General features: G+C 35.7%; 1 protein-coding gene across 1 annotated transcript; it reads left to right on the top strand.

Moving 5' to 3' along the window:
* The first annotated feature begins 248 nt into the window (after positions 1 to 248).
* On the top strand, positions 249 to 14,601 carry LOC149780531 (uncharacterized). Its single transcript, XM_089937546.1, has 8 exons — positions 249 to 462; positions 1,767 to 1,830; positions 4,480 to 4,505; positions 6,290 to 6,352; positions 9,227 to 9,289; positions 10,927 to 11,061; positions 11,555 to 11,630; positions 12,630 to 14,601. The coding sequence occupies exons 1-8, from the start codon at positions 402 to 404 to the stop codon at positions 13,006 to 13,008; spliced, it is 867 nt and encodes a 288-aa protein (XP_089793672.1). The 5' UTR covers positions 249 to 401; the 3' UTR covers positions 13,009 to 14,601.
* The last annotated feature ends 11,836 nt before the right edge of the window (positions 14,602 to 26,437 follow it).

Raw genomic sequence — 26,437 nt, 5'->3', positions numbered from 1 at the left:
GTTGTCACGTACACAGTCACACTTTAAAAACACAGAATCGATTATAATCAGGGTATTAGGACGGTAATCGGATACTATTAATACTGTAGTCCATGACATATATTGGATCACGTGAACTGTTACTGACAGCATAATAAAGGTACTCTGTCGGTTTACATAGGCATTGATGTCACGCACCGTTTCTCTACACCTGTATACCCGTGTAAAGCCAGGGTAATGCATTTTTTTTTAATTTTTAAATTCAACGCAATAATGACTCAGTAACACCAGACAACGCTATAGAATTAGAAGTCACGAAACCGGAAGTGGTCACGCATATAGCACTGACAAACACTGAAACTATTCTAATCCACAACAGAAAACACAAGTCAGGTTCTAGTACTTCAGTCAAGTTAGGAACGATGGAGTATACTCTTTGGATCAGTCTCCTTTTTGTGGTTTTCATATTCCCACTGAAATCAGGTAAGTTCTCTCATTTTTAGCAGCTTATCGCGATAATTGCTCACATGATTAATATAGAAATAAAGATCCTACATGTGGTTCGATAGAGTGTGTGGTATAAGCAAGGAGAATCGCGACAAAAATAGCACGTGTTCATAAAAGAACACTCTAAACGAACTACCACTGTATGGATACTGAGAAAATAATGCATAGAGAAAGTGATGTTGCTTGGTTAAAACTAAAATCGACTAGAAAGAAGTATAGTAATCGCTCTCTCTCTCTCTCTCTCTCTCTCTCTCTCTCTCTCTCTCAGACACATGCGCACACTTGTATCAATACGTATTTATTGTATAAAGTGTATATGTTCATCATTTTTACCACTCTTCAGCTCTCGTACTCCGTAAACATCAGTGCTCCTTTTCCTACCGTTTTCTTAAACTGTAACTTAAATGACATTAGAATGCATTTAAATTACTGGAAGGAAATAATTGTTTTGTGTCATATATGGTACAGTCAGAAAATGTTTTCTATAAAATCACGGTTTATATACGGTGTCAGATACAATTTCCCCTCAGAAAGGTGTTAGTTAATAGTTATTCAGTTGCAAACAATTGAACAATTACTCACTTAGAACCATGTTAATATCCTTTATGTATGGCAATAAAGGCAGTCTTCACATTTATTTATTAAGTTATGCAAATAATAATGCATGGAAATAATGCAATCATTTGAATGAATGTTTCGATGTTTAATCTTCAATATGTTATGATAGAAGTAATTTTACCGGGAACAAAATATGATGCAATAAAAATATCGTGACACAAAAATGAAACTGACATTCCTTAACGTTCAGGTGTAGGGCATTTTAGAAAATCTCACAGAAAGACAGATGATATTCGTGCATATTAATGTCTGTAATGACATCTTTACTTAAAAACAATTTAGACGGATATGAATTCTCAATGTTTTATTATTCAGTTTTGAATAAATGAAATTTGAGTATCTTTTGACCAGATGTGAATATTATCATGGTTAAATGTTGGCGTAAACTATATTATTTGCACTCTGTAAATGAATGAACATTTATTTTTGTTTTCTCCTGATATTCTAATTGCGTGAAAAAAGATTTGTTCCCAGTAATGTAGTTTTAAAGTTCCATTAGCTACGTCTGGACGCCATGCTCTCAACTGGTTATGTGTTGCAATATAAGCATTCTTGAATGGCAGAAAACTTGTTTTGGTGTTTCTTCAGATTATTGAAGATTATAGCGATTGACATTTTTATCCAAACGAATACCTTCTAAAAAGAACATGCTGTGATTACAGAATCTATCGAAGATCTCAACCCGGAAGACAACGTGGACGATTCTGAGAATGACAACAAGACAAATAAGATGTTATCATCAACTTAAATATAAGCACACCTTAACTGTCTTTATCATTGTCTGAAGATTGCGTTATGCTGGGCTAAAACTTTAATAATACACTTCTAGTTTAATGTAATTATTATCAAACAACATTTTGTAACAATGATTAATATGTATGACTGCATTGTCTCACCACTAATCAATGTTCGAGTATAACTCTCACAAGCAGAGCATTTGTATGACTTCCAGTAAAGGGAAGCAACTGATATACAAGACATAAAATGCTGAACAACAATTTTAATATTCATTTTATAAATGGTATACGGTTAGACCTTATTTTAACTGCGATTCGTCTGAATACTTAGAGTCTAAAACTTTCCAATTAGGAACAAAACGCGAGCAATCTGAACTTAGAAATGTTCAACATTTCAAACATTTCGATATTTGTGGCTCTGACAATCAATAAATCGAATAGGAAGTTAGAATAAGTATCAAATGAATAAGCGTATAGACAATACTCCATATCCTTTAGAAATATAGGAGAACTATGACCATTGGAATTATCATAAAATCTGTAATTCGAATTTCCCTGCAGATTGTTGAAAATGCAACTGATTTTGATAAACGTTTCAGGATCAACCGTAAATTGTCCAGCGATATAGTCTAACCTATAACTATTTTCATGAGAAACACATGGCCTAACACCCCAACCCTCTTTGAAATAAGATAGCTCTTGCAGCTTATGGGATTATACGAAGCTGTCGCGGACATAAAATATTCGAGACGACTGAATGATTAAATATAGGTCACTGTAGGATACTTTTGAACCGTACGGTTTTATTATCCACATAACTATTAAAATTCATTGATCTATGAACATGTGGCACTGCGTATTAAATGGTCAAACCATACCTAATGGTGACGGACAATTACGTGCACTAACAAAATATTTGACTACAAGTAAGTATAATAACGTACCGCTCCGGTGGCCTAGTGGTTAGAGCGTCCGCCACGGATACGGGAGGTCGTGGGTTCGATCCCCGACCGAGTCATACCAAAGACTTACAAAAATGGTACTAACTCTGCCTCGCTTGGCGCTCAGCATTAAAAGGTTAGTGTTAGGACTGGTCGGCCTGGTGTCAGAATAATGTGACTGGGTGGGACATCATGCTACATGTCTGCGACATGATGCCCCAATGCTAGACATCACTATAAACTGCCACATTGCAGACATTGTAGCGATATGACTGAAAGATTGTTAAAGCTACGTTAAAAATCAAAATCACATTACACACACACACACACACACACGGCAGTATAACACTTGTGTGTCTATCTCTCGCCAAGGCACGCACAACCCACATAAATTACATCACAAGCATAAAGAAAAACTGGTCAATACATATTGATCGTAACAAGTCTATCTTTAAGACCTTTTCACTATTATTTAACTCGTTTATTCCGTACACTTTTGTTGCCCTTTTGGTACCTCTTTTTGGTTGCTTTGTAATTTAGTAGACACACAAATGCGCTTGTAAGACTGGAAGAATATATTTGTATCATGTGGCATCTTTACGTTATTAACAGAAGCATTACAGCGACACAGTACGGTCTGCAGAAGGTAACAAGATATACGATCCCCTTATAAAACGCTTGAACGAATGTATTATCTTCTGAATGACTGGAAAACATACCCCTGACAGTAGTTAGATATTCATTTATGTATGGCATTGAAATATTCTTTTCAATTATTTAATACAGGCAAGTAATCTAGTCGTTTCAAATTATCTTTCGATGTTTAATCGTGAATCATGTTTATAACGGAAATCATTTTACAGGGAGACAACTCTGACGTAACGAAAATGTAGAGACTCAGGAATCAAACATACATTTGTTAATTTGGCGTTCTGATGACTGAATCTGTTTCAAAATGTCACAGAAGGAAATTACCTCTGATGATATTAGCAAATATACTATGTCTATTGGAACAACTTAATTTTAATTATGATTAGAACTATACAAACTTTCATATGCTGTAGCATTCAGTTTTCCATTAATGAGATTTGAGAATCCTTTATTTTGATGTAGACCATATCATTTTGCGCACCGTGTGAATTAATGTAATTATCCTTTGTTGTTTTCAATACTGTGAATGAGCAGGACTTATTCCAATATTGTGACTTTATCTTTGCATGAGCTGAGTATGGTTATAACGCTTTCACCTTTTATGCATTCCACAATACAAATTCTTGTGCTGCATGTATAAATTATATTCCATATTGTTGTTCATAATGCCCCCCCCCCCCGCCGATTACATGCTAATTATCTTATCCCAACTGCATGTTCAGCATAAAGGAAACATTCCAAATGTCTTCCCCATGTATAATGAAGTACTTGATTTCTCATAATGTGAAGTTACTCTGTTGATTTGTATCTTGTCTAGTTGGGTCAAATATGATGGTTGCACTTCTGGTGTGTCAGGCAGAGAAACATGTTACATTGAATTCTGATTGGTGGTTATTGTTTGTTACAATCCAGGGTAAACAATAACCACCAGTCGGAACTAAATGTAGCTTATTCCGTGTGTGACACACGGGAAGTATTGGCTAATAGCAAGCAGTATTTTAATACAAATGAATGTCATCTAAATAAACAAATATTTTAATTACAGAATCTTCTGAAGATACCAACGAAACAGGTAACGTAACAAGCCTATACATTAATCTATGACAAATAGCATGCTATCACACACACACACACACGCCGTATAGGTACGCATTAAAATCTTTAACATCGTCTGAAGTTTGCATTATTTTGAAGTGATAAATTACTTCCTTTTTTGTGGTGTAATTATTACAAAGAGCACTTTGCATCAATGCATTGTCTCACAACTAATCAATATTTGAAGAATAACTTTCAGTAGCAGAGAATTTGTACGAATCACAGCAAGTGGAAACGATTGATATACACGTCAAAATTCTGAGCAACATCCATAATATTCCATTTGTATGTGGTATACTGTTTTACATTAATATAACTGTAGTATATCCCAATGTTGCAATCTAAAAAGCTCAGGTTAACAACAAATCACGTTCCATCAAAACCTTGAAAGTTTCAATATTTCAAACATGTCGACATTCGGTGGAACTGACAATCCAGAAATCAGAAAAAATTTAGTATAAAATTTCAAAATAAATAAGCATATGGACAATCTCCATTAGAAAGGCAGGAAAACTATGATCAGATTTATGTTGGAGTTATCAAAGTCTGAAATATGAATTTTCAGACCGAATGCAGACAATACTACTAATATGTTTTGATTAACGTTTGAGGCTAAACCATAAAGTGTCCAGCAATAGAATCTATCCTAACACTATTGCCATGAAATTTAAATGCCGTACCACCCCAAACCCTGTTTTGAAATAAAGTGGCTCATTAAGTGTCCAGCAATATAATCTAGCCTAGAACTATTGTCATGAGATTAACGTGCTCTGCCACCCCAACCTTCTTTTGAAATAAGGTGGCCTTAGTAGCATGTAGGATTATATGAAGCCGTCCCGGACATAACATATTTTAGATGACAAAATAATTAAATATAGATGAATGTGACAGAATTTTGAACCGATAGGTTTTATTATCAGCAGAAACTATTTTAATTTATTGAAGCATGATATTGAGACACCGCGTATAAAAGTTATCAAGCCGTACCTAATGGTGACATACAATTGTGTGGACTGATCAAGATAAACACCTTTGTATCTGATAATCTCTCTCTCTCTCTCCAAACATAAATGCATATACTCACACAAAATCAGAACACAAGCATACACAAAAACAGTCAGGTGGATACATGTCTATCGTAAAATTTACATCTGTGGATCATTGTTTGCATTACTCAGTCCGTTTATTCCGTAGACATTTGTAGCCTTTTGATATCCTTTTTCCTACTTTACCATTCAAATAACACAACACTGCTATAGAACAAAAGAACAAATTTGTTTCATGTTGCATCTTGCAGGGTTCATTTAAGCTTTATAGCAACACATTGTAGTTTGTAGAAGGTAACAAGAACGAAGATTCCCTTAAAAGCATTTGAAAGAACACATTAGTTCTAGTACTGGAACATCTTAATTTAGAACAATACAAACTTTGATATGCTATATCTTGCAGTTTTCCATCAATGAGATTTAAGTGTCCTTTATATTGATGTATATCAATCATTTTGCGCACCGTGTGTATAAATGTACATACACTTTCGTTGTCTTAATAGTGTAAGTGCATGATATATTTTGCGTCCTCCATAGTGTGACTTTATCATTGCGTGAAGTAAGTATGGTTATTATGTTCTCAACGTTTATGCGTCGCACTATATAAATTATTGTGCTGCATACATACATTATATTTCAAATTTTTGAAGATAATAGCAGATTGTATTTGAACAAAAATGCATGTCATCTAAATAAACGAATATTTTGATGGCAGAATCTCCTGACGATTCCGACAACGAAGACAACGTAGACAAGCCTGAGAATGAATCTACGACAAGTAAGAAGTTTGCATTATTTTTGCACTGGACACATTATGTATCGCTTACATTTGTATTTAATTATTTGCAATATACCTTTGGCAACAATGATTAATGCGTATGCTTGCATTGTCTTGTAAATGGGCTCTATTCGAATACTAGTTCAGATTATTAAAGAATTTACGACTATAAATGTGGAATAACGAAAACGAGTGATATACAAACAAATTTCTGAAAAACAATCTAGCTATCTAATTGTGTATAACATGGAAGCTTTCTTTGATGTAAGTGCTCTCTCTATCTCTCTCTCTCTCTCTCTCAAAGCACAGATTAGGAACAAAGCACGGGCCATCCGCGCTTAGAGATTTTCTAAATTTAAAATATTTCAATATTTGATGCCATGAAAATCTATAAATCTGAATAAAAATTAGTATAACAGTTTATATATACAAGACGAAAATGTTGCGAAAATATACCATCTCTCGAACGAATATAGGAACACACTGACCAGACTAATATTAGAGTTGTCTTGTGGTCTGTAATTGACTGACAGCTAGGAATAAATATTATTGATACTTTTTAATAAACCTTTACGATCAATCGTAAAGTAGCTCGCTTTATAATATAAATCAAGTCTATTGTCCTGGCCTTCTCCCCATCCGCCTTGTGAATTTAGCTAATGAGCCTATTTGGCGTACGAAGCTGTCTTGGGCATAACATATTCGAGATAACTGAATCATGAAATGTCAGTGTCTGTAACTTACCTCTGGACAACACAGTTTTATCATCAACAGAACCATTGCAAAATGCTGTGCTGCATGATCATGTGGAAATGCGTATAAAAGTGATCAAGCCACACTTGATAGTGAAGGACGGTCTCGTGGACTGACGAGATATTTGACGTACCAACAAGCATACATCCGTGTGTCTCCAACACGATCTCTCTCACGCACACGTACAAATTAGAGCTTGAGTACACATAAAAGTAGTCATGCCAATGCTTGTTGATCGTAAAAGGAAGATGTGTACGTCATTTTGACTACTCCTCCATGCTTGTACTCCGTCTCGTCCTCCTTTCCTTATATTTTGTTAATTGGTTATTTGAACAACACCAAAAAAAAAAATGCATTTAAATGATTGAAAGGAAATTTTTGCTTCATGTTATATTTTGCATCGTTCAAATTGTTTCATGTCACCTCTTGCATTGTTGAAAGAAGCCTTCATTGCAACAAATCATTGTTTGCAGATGGTATCAAGATACGATCTGCTATAAAATAAACATTCGTACAAATGCTTTTAGTTCTGAACGGTTGGAAAAAATAACATCCTAGACAATATGTTAATATATATTTATCGATAGTAATGAACACAACCATTATGGTTATTACATGCATTACCATAATACAATGATAGCTATTTTCTAAAGATGTCTTGATATTTTATCATTAATCATGATATAATAAAAGTCAGTTGATCGGGAACTGTTATGTAAATTTAACTCAATATGTTTGTTATTTGCTATTTTGTTATTTCATTATATACAATGGAAAATTGCATTTTGGACTTGACCTTGTCAAAAATCTAATTATTTTCTACATGACCTGTATCATTTAATTTTTTAATTCGTCTGTAAACAACAAATACATAGCAAACATGTTCCTATGAGTATAGGTAAATTGTTAGGATTATTATCTTGACTTATGTCAATGACATTTTGTTTTACCACATTTTATATTCTAATTATAACTAAGATTTTATTTTGTAAACATTAGCAACCTGCTAGAAGGTTCTTTCCCAAAAGGTAACAGTTTTGGTTTAGAAAATGCTACTTGTGACCCGATATCCAATAGAGAACCATATATTCTTGTTTTTCTAGAATTTATTAATTCGTGATTTAAGTTCTGCGCAGAATTATTGTATTATTTTTGTGCCCTTTAGTTTATTTGGGCTGGAATTTTATTTATTTAAATTATTTTTTCACTGGAAATACAAAGTGCTCATCAGAAATAACGTTCTTTCAAATAGTGACTTGAATTTGTAGTGAAATTTCGAATGAAGATATATGCTTGTATTGTTGTGATCCAACAAAAGACCCTTGGCACATCATCACTACCCTAGCCACCACATACACACTACAACTTTCAGCATCGGATTTAATTTGGATGTCCATGAAAGCTTTATCAGAACTTCGATCATTATGACTAGTGTCTGTAATTCCAGGATTATTTGGGATTTAATTCGCAATACCATAAGTTCCATTTATACATTTACTTAGTATTCTTGGGAAATAAATTATTTGCTGAATTTTACAAGGCTTGTTGCTTCTCACCCTTTTCAGTTACTGATTCTGGGACCATATAATCGTAATAGGAACATAGCATGATGCAAAATGAAAATATCGAGATACCAGTATTGAAGCTGACGATCAAAACTTTGGCGTTCTGATGATGGGGTCTTTTAAAATTGTCACAAGGGGAAAGATACTATTTGTAAATACGAATCCGTATCGATTTTGTATAGAATTAGAAATTACGCATAACTTTATGTTTAATCATTCAGGTTTGCGTAAATGAGAATTTAGTGTCTTTGAACATATATCGATAAGTGCATGGCTATAGGTTGATTCAGACGATGTAATTTACATAACATGTAAGTGAAAGTAAATAGTGAAAGTAAATTACTTTGTCTCAATATTGTGATAGCGTATTGCAATTATGCGTTCGCAAAAACGTGGCGTTGGGTTTACATGAGTTTGCTTTCTTTAGAACAATAACTTCACACTACGTAAATTGTTCTGCTGTATACATAAAATGTATGTAAGATTTGTTAAGTGTAGGAATTATAACTGTTTTACAAATGCATCCCTTCTAAATAAACAAATATTATGATTACAGAATCTCCTGAAGAAAATAACAGGGACGATAACAAAGACGAGTCTGGGAATGGCTCTTCGACAAGTAAGATCTTAGCACACACTCACATATGGACACAGATTAACATCCTTTAACCATCTCCGACGTTTTCGTTATTATGGTTTCATTTGTGTTTGGATGTATTTATTTGCAAAATAACTTTTTGCAGCAATGATTGGCAAGTGTGCTTGTATTGCCTAGTAACTAGATTATATTCCAATACTAACTCAGATCGATACAGAATTCATGACAACTAAAGAAAACGGTTGATATACAAAACACAATTCGGAACAATAATCTTAAGATCTATTTGATATTTGTGTATCGTATGAAGACTGTCTTTTATATAGCTGCGTAGAGGCAATCTAAATATTAAGTACTATGTTTGAATTCCTTTCAATCATTATCAGCTATTCGTATCTATTTCAACGATCGAAATTGCTTACGCGTACACAAATAACCATAGTATTTCTAGATCTCTTTTAGCCTGAATATAGCTTTCAAAAGGCTAGGATACTACCTCGTGGCTGATCCAACATTTCTTCCCAAAACGATTTGCTAGTAAGACGTGGGTGGTTTGTTTTCCTTCAAGTGGTTGATTTACTGTGTCGTTACAGCAAAGCGTATTTGTTTATTCGAAATGGTAGTGGTCATTTAACTCCACGCCCTCTAAACAAACTCTACATCAATTATATATATATATATATATATATATATATATATATATATATATATATATATATACAAGATTTAGAGGTTGGGTCTCTTCGGACCGTTTGGGACACGTGCTAACATATCATCATACCTTTTGCTTTATATGCAAATACTTTTCACTAATACAGTTACAATATACGTGTCAACTTCCTCATTATTTCTACGAATTGTCTGCGTTAGACCTTGGGGAAATTCACTGTCCTATCTGTAAAGTAATTCAATGACTTGATAGGCGTGTATGTTGTTATACATACGCTCATACTCAGTTAGTCAATATTTTACAACCATCTATAAGCATTTGACTTTTTCAAAGCCACTAATGACATCATACACAAAGGTCACCTGTTAGAGAAAGCGATGTTTTGATATACCGTCATGTAATAGCACGTATTAAAGCAAGCAATTGGGGTCCAAATTCACCCTACAAAATATTCATACATTCGTCTCTTCTCAGACATTAACTTGGAAACGACGTGCATAGTTATCGGAAATATGCAGTCGGTCTTGAGAAACGATGCCAGTAAGGATTTCAACGTGAAGGATCTACGTTAGTGACATTATGCATTGTTTCGTCTATTTTCCACTTCCTTTTAAGAATTTGTTAAAGTTAAAGAGTGCTTCTTATGACATCCTTTGTTCGATGAAAGTATAATGATGTATAGCGTTCTGAAAAAGACACATAACAGTGATATAACCAATCATACACATTTGATCAGCGCTGAAACAAACGAAAATAAAAAGTACATCTTAATAACTCAGTATGCTGATTGTTAAATTGTCTCGTTGTCATTTATTTTCTCATTTCAAAAATATATTACGAGTGTCCGAAGTTACTCGACTTCATGTCCGAACGTACCCGAGACTGTCCGATCTGACACGAAGACAGGATAAATCGTAGGGGGTGAACAATCACGTGTTAGATGTCCGAAACCTCAATACTCTGAAATATCATAAATGTAAAATTTCAGATACAACAAAATCTATCATAGCTGTCAGTAAAACTGACCATTCAACCACGACAACGATACAAACCAGACCTGATGGAATGGAAATGGCTCAAAGTGGACAAGATGGATTCAAAGATGGACAGAAAGAAACGAACAGTACGTTCATAATCACTCCACCCCCTTTTATCTCACTTTGTATGTACTCTCTTCCTTGCCAGACGAACCACTTTTACAGGCAGTATGATTTCTCGCGTAGTCGATGTTAAATGCACTGATTTTGGCTTATTTCTCGATCTTTTTGAGTTTTTAAAATTCTTATTCGAAGTAAACTTTATATCAATAAGAACACAATGTTTTGAAAAACAAAAGTATTTAAGCTGGTAGTATATTACAAGAATGACTTTTAGCTTTTGCATTATGAATCGATGAAAAGTCTAATATTATGATTTTTTGCTCATGCATACATAGATAATTATATGCCAATATATTAGCAGAGTCGTACATTTTTCACTGTGTCTCCTAGTCATAAATATTAACAGATTAGAACAGAACAAAATGGCACGGACTAAACATAATGTACGAGATATCCGTGTATAGGTTCTTATACCCTAATAAGCAACATAAATTAAGATTCCCAAATCATTTTTAGTTGCCGTGAAGGTTGGGGTACCTGTAGCGCTTGTTGGTCTGGTGATCGTTATTGGAATCATTCGCCTTGTCTCCAGGTAAACCGATTTTTAGACCTGTTGGTTGAATTATGAAACAAGGCTCTTTGAGCTTTTTTTGTGATCTGATAATTGATATGCATGTGTGTGAGTGTGTGTGTGTGTGTCTGTGTGTGTGTGTGTGTGTGTGATATATATATATATATATATATATATATATATATATATATATATATATATATATATATATATATATATATATATATATATATATATATATAGATAGATAGATAGATAGATAGATAGACTTTGTTATTGAATGATTGGAAATTGTTACTTACAAAAAAAGAATGAAATTAAGAAAATGAATGAAACATAACAATAAAACTGCATGGCAAGGAAATACAAGCACTTTGATAGGCTATTCATAATACACCAGTACATTTATTAGAATGTATTCTGAAAAGCATTTTCATTTTCATCTCACCGCTCCTGTTGCCTAGTGGTTAGAGCGTTCGCCTCGGATGCGTGAAGTTGCGGATTTGAACCCCGGCCAAGTCAAACCGAAGACTCATAAAAATGGTACTAACAGCTGCCTCGCTTGGCGCTCAGCATTAAGATGACTGGTCGGCCTGGTGACTGAATAATGTGACTGTGTAGGACATGATACTACATGTCCGCAGCATGATACCCCAGTGCTAGACATCACTATAAAATGCTACACTGCAGACACCGTAGCGATATGACTGAAAAACTGTTAAAGCTACGTTAAAAATCTAAATCACACACACACACACACATACACAGACACACTCGTTTTCATCCCGACATAGTCGCACCACTCGCAAATCTGATTTTGTTAGAAACACAAAACACAACTTCTTACGTTAATACTGAATGTTCAATATGCTTTTTGTCGTGTGTGTGTGTGTGTGTGACACGCACATGTGTGCATTAATCTGAATTAAAGAATGTTGAAACAGTAAGATCAAGACCGCTTTGTTCTTAAATTATTTATTCTGATATCATCTGACCTGTTTGTTTCCAATTCATGTACAGTGGACAGTTTAAGAATCATGTTCTGCGACTAGAAGGAATCTTTGGCAAAACCCCTGATAAGTCAATTTCTTTGTACACAACGAATGGATTATCACCTGGAAAAGGGACCAACGAGACGTGCTTTAATCCGATGTACGCAATTCAGAGTGACCATATACAGTCAGAACGCAAGCCACCAGCCGGTTATGGACTTGATAATATGGAGCCAGGAGTATATGTATATGATAATCCAGAAGTGCTCAAAAATGACTCAGATTCAACGTATCAAACCATTCCTGATGGGCAATTAGATCCTTCCTTCGACAGATCTAATGGGCAACCACCGGCTGTGCCACAGAAACAATATGGTAAAACAGCGTACGACTACAGCTACATTTGAACCTTGCGAAAACGTTTGTGCAACATGACAACACACAATAAAACAATGTAGTACAGTTATCCAAATTCACGGAAATATTGAGACAATATGGTGATATGTGTTAATGTGGCAAAAGATCCCACTGGAGCACTCAAGCAAACATTTCAGTTTCCATGACAACATGACCTTATTGTAACAATTATTGCTAGAGATCTAGTATATACCATTGCAAAACTTCCTTGCATGAATCCACCCTACCTCGTTGCAGCACATTTTTATCCTCTCGGAAACGAAACAAAAATATCAAGATTGTTCATCTATTGCTGTCTGCATGTTGATGACCTGAATGTCAGAAATTCAAACATATGTAATACATTCACAGAAGTTGAATAAATATGTATTGTGTTTATAAATGACAGACAGCTCCATATTCACTAATGGATTATTACGGTTCTTTATTATTGGTTTGTTAACCATATGCGAGTGGCCTTATGTCAAAATAAGAGAACTTATGACACTGGACGAAAACAGAATGCATCAAATCCGAAAAGATCCTGTCTTTTCTTCCGTCTATCTGTTTGTCTGTAAGTTTGTCTAGGGTTTGACTGACTACAGAATATTGAACAAAAGCTAGGTAGCAGTATTGGTAAAGTCATCAAACGTGCCACAATGCACAGGAAGACAAACCTCTCCGATCTAGAGTAAATTACCACTATTAGGTACTAGACCAAATGTTAGGTTCCTATTAATTGCATCCAATGATTTACTCTTCAATGGAATGAAAAGAGAATTAAACAGGAAGTGCTCATCGTATCGAATCTAATGGATTTTCCGTAGATTTTTAAAATGAATTTTCAATCACCTTATGTATTATTTGACATACATACAACATAATGGAGAACTCGGATTGTTCAATATCTCGAATTTATATAAAACTTTGGGTAAGGTTACTGAGCAACTTAAAAAATCAAACTAAATGAAAATGAAAATAAACCTCAGAGTGCTAATTCAGCTCCTAAAGTAAATCTATGAAAACACCATGGTATTAAAAATTCAATTACATAAAATTTCTGAGGACTCATGATAATACCAATACTTCTCAGTATGGACCATCCTTGGTGCAGGCTTCTGTGTGGAGAAAGTCATATGTCCCGCTGCATATTCTATTTTACACGTGTTTTCAATCGGCACCAAATAATCAGGTGTTAATTTCAGTAACGGGATTTCCAAATTCAATTAAGTAAAAGGAGTTAAAATTCCATCAACAAAACATTATGTCTGCTTACCTCATTTACAAAAAAGATAAGCCTTTCAAAAGATTTTAATTATCAAAATTTAACTTTTCATTATCAACCAATGATGGCTTGCCAAACCTATGTATACTCCATGTTACTTTTTATCCTTCTTTAGGCTTTTTCCTGTTCTTCTATATAACTAGTCCGATCATTTCTATATCCACCCATAATGTACTTGTTATAATTATGTACAACAATGCATACGTAAATAGTGATCATAGTTCTGCTTCCCATGGCTCACATTAGTGAATGTGAAATTATATTGCAATTTTATGTATGCCAAGTATATCGTGCCCAATATTAAAACAAATCTGTCCAATCGGGCGTTTCATTGTTTGCTGTCACCATTTATGTTTCATCAATTTAAGATTCGAATATATTATAAAGACAAAAGGGTCCAGTTCGGAACATTGCACCCTTCTTCACAAATTTAGAGTAACATTTGCCAACCACTTTTTCGCACTTTGTTTTCCCATTTACTACTTCGCTGTTCTTGGTTTAAAGTCTATATAGGAGATTTTCCTATACCCAAGTAAATCAACGTCACCTATTTCTCAAGAAACATGGTAAATACTCTCTATTAAATTTAGATATATAACTGCTATAAAAATATATATTTTTACAAATGCATACATAAATTAAAGTTTTTGGAAAGGATGTTATGATGACTTTCTTATAACTGTTACGGGTGGATGTAAAGGGTTTGGAGTTTAAACAACATGCAAAGGTTAACTGGGCAAGTAGTTCCTCGAGCATGTTTTAATTTTGTTTTACTTTTCGATATTTCTCTTTGGCTAATGGCTTATAATAAAGCATCTAATAACACAAAAAGATTAGACAGTTAAGATGAAGAAATGGCAATCATAGCTCGATCAGCTTATATGACTCTCCATATATGATGTATTAGACGACATACGGAGAGAAAGACAGAGGAGAAATAAAAAGGGAAATGTTGTGGCTTTATACTGTGCACTCACTGTATTCGTCCGGTTCGTCTACAGTACTAATTAAATCCAGTATAGCATAGGGGATGAAATGGGGTGGATGTTGTATACATATTTATATATGTGCATGTGTATTTCCTAAATTGGTGGAAGTAAATATGACATACAATGAATAAAACAAAACCATTCATGTTTTGTTGCCACAAGGAGACTGTGACGACATGAATCACCAATCTACGCATGATTATTTGTATCAAAGTCATGCTTCATATTCTTAGTTATCCAACCATACAATGACTTATCTGGTGTTACTGATATGTAAGTCACGATACGGGCAACTAAAACAAATTAATCATTGTATCGGAAGATCTGTAATGTACTCTATAAATGGTAAGTGAATGTGACAACATTTGTGTCATGCCAGATTTTAATTTTTTATTTTAGTTTGTTACTTAAATTCAACCAATTAATGACTCATCTGAAATCGGTTACGGAATCGGAAGTCACGTAACTAAAAGCTTGTCACGCGTGTAACATTTTACCTTAAAAAAGCCGAAGAATTATAACTGGAACATATAACAGATATCAGGTTTTGCTACTGCAATAAAGTTAGGAATGACGGATTTTCGTGAAAGTATCAGTGTTTTGCTTCTAATCCTTTTCGTGTTCCCACTGAAATCAGGTAAGCTCACTTTTCTTATACAATTATTTACTTAATCCCGATATATGCAGATCAGTTGAATATGGGAAAAAGGAGCTACATATGGCTTCACAAGGTGAGTGGTAAACGCATGTGATATTATTACCAACGCGTACGTATATCCAAAGGACAAGAAAGACAATTGTAGAGGAACACCCCCGATGTGGAATTTGCAAAAGGTTTATATGGACAAAAACTGTTTCGTGGTTAAATTATAGTCTGAGACTCAGAAAATATTTTATTCTCTCTCCCTCTCAGGCGTACGCGCACCAGCAAGAGTGCACGCACATACAGACAAGAAGACTTGACTATCGTATAAAATAGATGTGTACGTTACTTAGTCACCTTTCAGCTAGTGTATTCCTTATACCTTTATCCTCTTTTCTGTATCACTCGTCTTAATGTTTAATGTCAAAGACACATCACTGCATTTGAGTTCTTTGCAACAAACAATTGTTTTATGTAACATCTTGCATGGTGAAAAGAAGTTTAATTATAATACATTATGGTTTTGAACAAGGTGACAAGCTACCTTTAGCAAAGTGTTTGTACAAATCTAACCATTGTCATCAATTAGAGAAAAAATCCGGACAACCACTTAATAGACATGACCATTACGCTAATTCATGCATGAAAATAACAGACCAGTCTGTTGATGTCACTCTTATCTTGTTATAACATAAGTCATTTTACCAGGAACTATGATGCGATAAAAATATTTAGACAGCATAACGAAACTGACAATCATTAATTTGGTGAGCCGCTGATTTGGTCTGTTTGAAACATGGTACTTCAGGAAATACGAAAGATAATATTCGTAAATATGAATGTATAGTGAGACTTCTAGATTTTATTCAAATTTAGAAAGGTACGAATTCCTATGTTTCATGATTCAATTTTTCTTCAGTTAGATTTACTGTCTTTGAAAATATCTGGAGATTGTCATTGTTATAATTTTATGTAGGCCGTAACATTTGCATTCTTTTCTAAATGTGTGAAAAACCTCGATACTGTGGTTAGCATGTGTTAAGTTTGCATTATTTTGTATTTACCAAAACTCGATATTGTGATTAGCATGTGTTAAGTTTCCATTATTTTGTACTGACCAAAAATTGATATTGTGATCAGCATGTGTTAAGTTTACATTATTTTCTTCTGACAAAAACTCGATATTGTGATCAGCATGTGTTAAGTTTACATTATTTTTTACTGACAAAAACTCGATATTATGATTAGCATGTGTTAAGTTTACATTATTTTGCACTGACCAAAACTCGATATTGTGATCAGCATGTGTTAAGTTTACATTATTTTTTACTGACAAAATCTCGCAATTGTGATTAGCATGTGCTAAGTTTGCTATATTCCGTTTACTTAAGATGGCTTTGAAGCATGCGAATCTGTCTTGAACTAAGCATAATCGAGGTGACTGATTGATATAATATAAGTTATTCTAACATACTTTTTGACTTGGGCAGATTCATTTAAATACATTGATGCATAGTCATAGGGCAATGTGTATAAAAAAGGCCTCAATCACACATCAAGGTTACGACGTATGCGTAAATGAACAAAATGTCCGATCTACGAGGACGTATAACACTGACAGAATCATTGTTTCAGGCCAACATATAAACAAGCTCACACTCACTTGTGCAAGAACGCACGATACATATAGTACATATTGCTTCCTTACTGTATGTTTGGTTCTTAATTTGTAATATATATGATACAGTGGTATAGTTACATAAATGACTTAAGTACACACTTCATTGCAAAACGTTGACAACTATACGATGATAGGACCAGACTACTCTTGGCTCATATAGAGTCATTATTTATCTATGTAGAGTCAGAAAACGTTTAGAGACGTGGTGGATAATATCGTTTTATGACACGATTCTCTTTACAGAGAAAAACATACTTGGTAACCATCCAATGACTGCGAAAGTTCCTGGACCTTTTAAGAGTGAATTTATTTGTGTCCCAGTCAAAGCTTACTTCATTAGTTCAAAAATATTTATTTTTTCAAGACAGAAGAAGATGAAAAATAACACCAACTTTAAGGGAATCAAATCAGAGTCGGAGATTAAAAGAATTGACATTTCGATACATTTCGACAATTTTCACTCAGTCACAATGCAAATTACAACGAAAACTATCAGAACATATAATATTGCGATGTATTGCATGCAACATGAAGACAAAGTGTTATTGACTCTGGATGACGAAAAGCTGACATTGTCTATGAATGACGACAAGGTGATATTGTCTACGTATGACGACAAAATTGGTATTGTCTATTTATGACGACAAATTGGTATTTTCTCTGAATGACGACAAAATGAAATTGTCTAAGTGTGACGAAAAATTTGTACTGTTCATGTATAACGACAAATTAGTATTGTCTATTTATGACGACAAATGACTTTGTCTTTGAATGAAAACAGATTGATAGTCTGTGCATAACGAAACAATTGGTATTCCCTGTATATGACGACAAATGAAACATTGTCTAAATATGACAAAAAGGTGGCATTGTATTTTTATGAGCAAAATATGGCATTGGCTTTTATGGACTCCAACATTGGTATTGTCTACGTATAAAGTAAGCGACATTGTCTATGTATTAATACATAGTGGTATTGTTTATTCACTAGACAAAGTAGTATTGTGTATATATGGCGTCAAACTGGTATTATTTATGTATGTGGGTGGCTAGGGTAGCATCGTCTGCGATAGGCATGTCCCTGATGGTTACGTCACGCACTTTGCTCTTTGCCTTCAGTCGTGCCAGGTTGAACAGTCTGCCGTCTGATCGCGTGTGCAGGTAAATCCCTTCTGTGGACGTCCCAAAGGCGTGCTTGAGCAGGACTGCGAAGAAGATGCCGAAGAGCGTGGGGGCAAGGACACTGCCCTGTAAAAGGGGCCGGATGTTGAGCCATCGTACTACACTGTGCCTTTCATGTCATCGTGGAAGGACTGGGTCATGCTTAGCAGCTTTGGAGGGCAACGAATTTTCGCCAGGATTGTGAAGAGTCCGTCTCTGCTGACCAGATCGAATGCCTTCGTAAGGTCTATAAAGGCCAGGAAGAGGGGTCTGTGTTGTTCTCGGCATTTTTCCTGCAGTTGCCTGACAGAGAAGATCGTGTTGATTGCGGACCTCTCTGCGTGGAACCCGCACTGTGAAACTGGGTAAACTCTGTTAGCAAGCGTCTGCAGTCTGTTCAGGATTACGCGTGCGAAAACTTTACCCACGATTCTGAGAAGTGATATGCCCCTGTAGTTGTTGCAGTCGCTTCTGTCGCCCTTGTTCTTGTACAGGGTTATGATGTTTGCGTCTCTCGTATCCTGAGGCACTGCACCCTCGTCCCATCACTGGCAGATGAGGCCGTGCAGGTGTGCGAGTTGATGAGTTCTGCTCTGATGCCATCCTTTCCTGGGGCTTTACCTAGGGACAGTGTCTCTAAGGCCTTCTTTAATTCGTCTACCTTAGGTTTCTCGTCCAGTTCAGCCATGAGAGGGAGGTTTTCAATGGCGTTGAGGGCATCATTGGTCACGTGGTTCTCTTTGGATTACAGTTCGGAGTAGTATTCCACCCAACGCTCCATCTGCTTGCCCTTGTTGTGGATGGGATCGCCTGTGGCAGACTTCAGTGCTGCTGTCAGTTTCTTCGTGTGACCCATTGCTTTCTTTATGCCATCGTACATGCCTTTGATGTTTCCAGTATCTGCTGCTGACTGGATGCTCTGACAGAGCTGAAGCCAGTATTCATTGGCACACTGCAGTGCTAATCTCTGCACTTTGCTTCTGGTAGACCTGTATGCCTGTAGTGTCTTCTGGCAGGGAGATCGCTTGTATTGCAGGTGAGCACTGCGAGGCTCTTCTATGGCTGGCATGAGTGTGGCAGAGTTAGCCTTAAACCAGTCATTGTTCTTTGATTGCTTCTTACCAAAGATCCGTGTGGCTGTGCTGTATACAGTCTCTCTGATGTGATCCCATCTTTCTTTGGCACTGCCGTTGGGGGTTCTGAATGAATCGTCTTGGAAAGAGCATATATGAATTCGTCAGCCTTGTCCGGATATGATGTTTTGCTCACATCAATGCGTGGTTGACCCTGTTGCCTACAGCGGTGGATCTTCTTCGGCTGAAGCTTCATTTTGCAGCACACCAACGAGTGGTCGGTGTAGCAGTAAGTACTGTGGAAAGTACGTTTAAGAAGAACACCTTCATGGCTGACCGTCTTGTAATAATCAAGTGCAGCTGATGCCAGTGTTTAGACCGGGGATGCCTCCAAGACGCTATGTGCTGTGGCTTTGTCTGGAAGAATGAATTGGTGATGCTGAGGTCGTGGTACGAGCACATATCTGGAAGGCGCTGCCCATTCCCATTCATCTTCCCAACGCCAAACTTGCCAAGGCAGGAGGGCCAAGAGTCATGGTCGGCACCCACCCTAGCATTGAAGTCGCCCAGCAAAATCAAGTTCTCTTCCATGGGAATTTTGTCGATGAGGAGTTTAACTCGTCGCAAAATTTATCCTTGGTATCTGTGGAGGATATTAGTGTGGGAGTGTAAACGCTGATCAAGTTGGCAGGCCCGTTTGTGGTGTGGAGGCGGAGGGATAGCAGTCTTCCATTTCCTTGTTGCCAGGGTTCTATCATCCCCAGCAGAGTGTTCCTGACAGCGAATCCAACACCAAACTCTCTGGCTCCATTGGCGCTCTTTCCTTGCCAGAATAATGTGTAGTTCTTTTCTCTGAGGGACCCGGAATCTGGTAGTCGTGTCTTCTGTAGTGAGGCGATGTCGACCTGGAGCCTTGCAAGTTCGTCGTTGATGACTGAAGTCTTTCGAACATCACTGATTGTCTGGAGATTATATGAAAGCCCAGTCAGCATGGTCTGGACATTCCAGGTACCTAACTTGAGGATTGAAGTCTTCTTTTTTATTTTTATTTTGTTATTTCTTGGTGCAGTAGTGGCAGTCCGCTTGTCAGGTACTCGCGTACCTTAAGCCTTATGCACCCAGCAAGGCAGCGAACTGTGGCGGGACGGCACCTTATTGGCTGGGGGCTGCCCAGTTTGAGGCGGGTGGTAGCTGTCCAGTGAAACATGGTGGTCTCTCCCACCGTCAGAAGGAACCCCTGGCGTCTAGCTCTACGCCAATCGAGCGGTGACTTATAACCGGTAAACTGCTGATTTCCCTGTTGTGTCGACGCTGTGGATGTAAGCTGGAGTGTCCTCTCCATGGCGCAAGCCTGGGCAGGGTGATATGGAGAATCAAATGTTGCCCATGCAGCTGATCCCCCATCTCCACGCAGCTGATGGATCCAAGGGAAAGGACAAGCCGATACTTCATGGCACCAGGTGCGCCGCAGGAGTTGCCGAGATGACACTGAAATCAATGCCAAGTCGTCTTAAGGACTCCGTCTCCGGATTTTCTGTTGGGGTGTACTCCCTTAGCCTTTCCCATGACAGGGTATAGTCGCAAGGCAGCGAAGGTTTGAAATCGGAGTTTACCTTCTCCTAGATGGGCGACCACCCAAGGTTAACGAGCCCAATCTGCCCGAAGCATCTGGTTTTGAGGTGCAAGTCAGTTTAAACAGGTTCCGCCACTCGTGAAGGCCTGGAGCTGGCTTTGGTTGTCAGATAATAATAATAATAATAATAATAATAATAATAATAATAATAATAATAAGTAGTAGTAGTAGTAGTAGCAGTAGTAGTATTAATAGTTGTTTTAGATGTAGTAGTAAAAAGCCTTTTGTCTGATGTTTTCTCCTGAGATTGTAACACTTACAATGGCCGTAACCAAAAGAAACTTCCTCTCTATTTCTTGCTTTCCGTATTGAAAGTACAATTGTGATAGGTACTGATAACAGCAAAAGAGAATTCGGAAACATTCCTGAAATACATACTATACAATGACTTATTTGCTTGTTTACATTTACTAATTTTCATCTCGTCTTGCACTGCGCGTACTTCTCGAAGTATTAAACCGCAAAGGTTAATAAAGGTAGCACCAGTCTTTCGTTCTTAATATCAGTCTAAAGATAATGAAACATAATATATATATATATATATATATATATATATATATATATATATATATATATATATATATATATATATATATATATATATATATAATTTTCATGTAAGTATGAGAACTATTGTAGCTGGCGTGCAGAAAAACAGCTCAGGTTAATTGCTTTCAGTTTTATACGAAATTCACTTCTTCACACTACAAGGATTATTCAAAACTGTAAGTGGCATTTCATTTTCACTATATTTATACTCCATATTGTCGTATTGTATTACAGTCTGTGGATAAAATGGTATGAATTTTTAAAATTAAAACTTATTCTTTCAAACACTCATTGTTAAATGTTCTAACATACGTAACTGAAATGAGGCATCACTATTACCATAATTTGTAGCCATTTTCTCACAATCAGTGTACCATTCCCATCCATCTATACTAAACTGTGCATTACGAACAGCCTTGAACATTGGATAGTTCAGGTGGTAGAGCATTCATATGATATTAGATAGGTCTCTGGTTCAATACTGTATGTAAGTTTTATTGAATATTTACAATCCTGACATTAAAGATGGCGACGTGGCGCAATATGACGATAAATCTCTTGGTAGATAAATACAATTCGCTGTAATCGGGAAAATCTTGCCATGCTTCAAACATTTATCGCAGCATTTACTCCTCGCTTACTTTAGCACGTTGTATTATTCTGAATTCCTTTGTATTATTCTATATTACTAGAATGCTCTAAGTTTGATATCATTATTGGTGAGTTTTTATACTCAGGTTAATAAAAATGACTCAGCTCAAAATAATACTACAGATATAGAAGGAAGTCTCTTCAAATTCCATACGTCTACCTATCTGTACCGAAACTTTAAGAAGGTGTCATTCATTTTATCCCAAGGTCTTGATACTACTACAGTCTATAAATAGTAAGTGAACGTGACAATGTTCTGAATAGAGGATTTTATATCGGCTTTGTCGGTTCACACAGACACTTACGTCACGCATCACGTCTCTACGCCTGAATATTTGAGTAAGGCCGGGTGAAGATGTTTTAAATTTGATCCTATAATGACCCAGTAATACATGACATAGATTAAAGAATCTGAAGGCAAATAACCAGCAACTTGTCACGCGTTTAACACTTTAATAAATCTAAAAGCATTATAATCTTGAGTAAAGGACAGAAGCCGGATTCTGCAACAATAATGAGTTAGGAAGGATGGATTTTCCTCTATGGATCATTCTTCTGCTTCTTTTCATATTCCCACTGAAATCAGGTAAGCTCGCTCATTTCTTGTAGAATCGTTTGCTGTGTTAGTAGTTAATCGTGATAAATGCACATTAGCTAAATATGGAGTACATATCCACAATTGGCTCCAAAACTGGTGTGGTACAAGCAAGGGGTATTATTACTGAATCACATGAGTATACAAAGATTTTAAATGGCAACGGTAATAAAACCATCCTATTATCGATATATTGGGAAAATTATGCATTGACAAAGAGCTGTTGCATGGTTACAACGCAACGCAGGTCTATTTTAAAGTAAGTATGGTGATTTATCAGTCTCGCGCACATACGATTGTGCTTGACAAGAACACTTGTGCCAAATAACAAATATTGTAAAACGTAGTCGTGTAATCACTTTAATCGCTCTTCAACTTTAGTATTCTTTGTGCTTGGATCCTACTTTCCATGTGTTTTTTCCTCTTCATATTTTTGAAATATAAATGACACAAATATGCGTTGGAGTGATTGTAAAGATAAAATTATTCATGTTACCTTCAGTATAGCCATAACAAGTTTTACAGCAAAATAGTATGGCTAGTAGATGACAAGATACAAGTTTTCTTTAAAAATGCATTAATGCAAATGCATTCAGTTATTCAGGATTGTAGCAACATTATACTGGCATGCCCTCTTATGTTTGACAATGTACATTTACAGTCATTAAATGGAAGAAAATGAAAGTCTAACAACATGGTATGTCTCATTCAAAGAATGTTTAATATATAATCTTCAATCATTTTATTAAAAAATCATTTTACTGCGAAATCAATATGATCCAATATCGACACACGGAGACAACATTTACATTCATGAACTTGGAGTTCAGATGGTTTCAAAGTATCACGGATGAAAATTACCGCGTATGGTATTCGTAAAGATCAAATGCATTGGGATATCTTGATTTTAATTAAATTTAGGACAATACATTACTTTATTTTACATAGTGTCCTTACACAGGTGCTGTAATTCTAATGGTTAAATTATGGTGTTGACCTTGTCATTTGCATATAATGTAAATTAATGTCTATATATTTTGGCATCTCGTTATTCTATTTGCGTTAGGCATTAGATGTTGCCAAAATTACCACATGTTTCGTACCATATAAATTCTTGTGCTGCTAACATAAGTCGTTTAACGTTATTTAAGGTTATTAAAGATTTGATTAACTAAGATTATGCATATTAACTCATCTAAATATAATTACATTTTAGTTACTGAATCTCCTGAACATCCTAACCAGGAAGACAACGAAGACAAGTCTGATTATGACTTTGAGACTGGTAAGACGTTAGTACACACTCTCATAAGGGAACACACACACACACACACACACACACACACACACACACACACACACGCATATGTATACATGAACTTTGCATGTATTCTTGTCGTGAGTTTGCATAATTTTGGTCTAAAGTTTGAATTATTGTTGTCTGACAATTGCATTATTTTTGACTGAAGTTTGCACTATTCTTGAAGTCTGCATTATTCTCGTACGAAGTTTGCATCATTTTCGAAGTAGGTTACACTACATCATTTGGTAAGTATTTATAAAATAGCATTTTCGTAACAGTGATTTCTAAGCATGCTAGAATTGTCTTGTAATTAATCTCCCAAGAAGAAAGCAGTCTGAGAAATTCCAAGTGAATGAAACAACTGATACGCGGTAAGAGATTATAAACATTAATCGTAATTTCCGTATGTTTATGGTAAATGGGCTGACTTTATGACTCTAAATATAACGCTCAAAATAATAACAAATCACACCCCTTCCATGTTTAGAAATTTACATTATTTCAAATTATTTAGACAGTGAAGATTGTTGTGGCAAATGCATCCCATCTGAATTAAAACTATATATGTTGATTACAGAATCTCCTGAAGATCCCAACCAGGAAGATAACAAAGACGAGTCTAGTAATAACTCTCCGACAAGTAAGATGTCATCGCGATATCTCATATGATCACATGCACATTCTTAAAACATGTTTGAAGATCACATTATTTTGATCTAAACAATGTTTGCATCACTTCTATTTATATATAATTATTTATAACATAGCATATCGCATTTCTCAACAATAATTACCATGCATATTTGCACTGTCTAACAATTATCTATATTCAAATATAAAGAAAGAATTTACATAAATTCTGACCATTATATATGTTTGTATGATCAACGGTCTGACATTTATATACGTTTGCTTATATATCACTCCGGAAACCTAACATGATGAGATTTATATGAAAGCACTTTCCTACCGTTATTGGCAATGTACACCATTTAAAATATCAGGACATTTGTTTAAACTGAGAATCCAGAAATCCCAAAGAGAAGTTAGAATAAATAATTTAAATGTAAAAAGGAACAGGTTGCCAGTCAATACGCCATCTGTTTTTCGTGGATATACTTCTGAATATTGAGGAATATTACAGAGCATGTTCCGTTTGACGTTCCCTTGGGAGTTAAAGATGCTTGATGCGAGTCTAAGTTTTAGTGTGTAGAATATTAATGTGATGTTTCCAATTAGTATAACACTCTGGTGGCTCTTTGTTGGATTACATAAACGTTTTGGTGGATTGTTGTTGTTTTGTTGGGTGGCAACCAGACAGATTAAGAGATTTTTATGCATATCGCCAGGAAGTGGATTCCATCATACAGCCCTTGAATGGGAAAATCTTAAGTCTGGTTGCGACTGGTGTGATACTATGACAATTACTTCGACGTAATTAGATGCCTTGCATCTCATCTGTTGAGGAAGGTCATTGAAATAGTTAGTTACTTGATTATTTATATTCAAATACAAGAGGCATAATCTTTTCTTTACCTTCATTGTGCAAGGGTGTTTCAACTGGATTTGCGTAAAGTGACTTATAATGATGATTCTTTTTCAATTTTTCTCCAACCCTGCCGAACCTTTCATTTAGCAATTATCCCTGAATTCAAAAACATATAATCAAACAGTGCATGCACGAATCGAGACAACAGTTTAGCGTTTGTTATTCAGTGAAAATATATTTTAGTCGCGAGCAGTGCATACAATTATTTGGTTGTGTGTTTTGAATAATCCGTCCACTGTTACTAGTCCATTTTGGCATGGGAATAGTAGTCCTATGTGTCTATGATTTTTTAACAGGAAGCAACCAGTCCTAACATTAGCCTCTTAAG

This window comes from Sinohyriopsis cumingii, chromosome 16, assembly GCF_028554795.1.
Source record: "Sinohyriopsis cumingii isolate HCF-2022 chromosome 16, ASM2855479v2, whole genome shotgun sequence".
Lineage (NCBI taxonomy): Eukaryota > Metazoa > Mollusca > Bivalvia > Unionida > Unionidae > Sinohyriopsis > Sinohyriopsis cumingii.
This window is presented reverse-complemented; position numbering and strand designations above follow the sequence as displayed.

Excerpts from the sequence above, each read along its gene's own strand:
- LOC149780531 (XM_089937546.1), top strand. The coding sequence starts at position 402 with ATGGAGTATACTCTTTGGATCAGTCTCCTTTTTGTGGTTTTCATATTC. Across the intron at positions 9,290-10,926 it reads TGGGAATGGCTCTTCGACAA|ATACAACAAAATCTATCATA; the intron begins GTAAGATCTTAG and ends GTAAAATTTCAG. Across the intron at positions 11,631-12,629 it reads ATCATTCGCCTTGTCTCCAG|TGGACAGTTTAAGAATCATG; the intron begins GTAAACCGATTT and ends ATTCATGTACAG.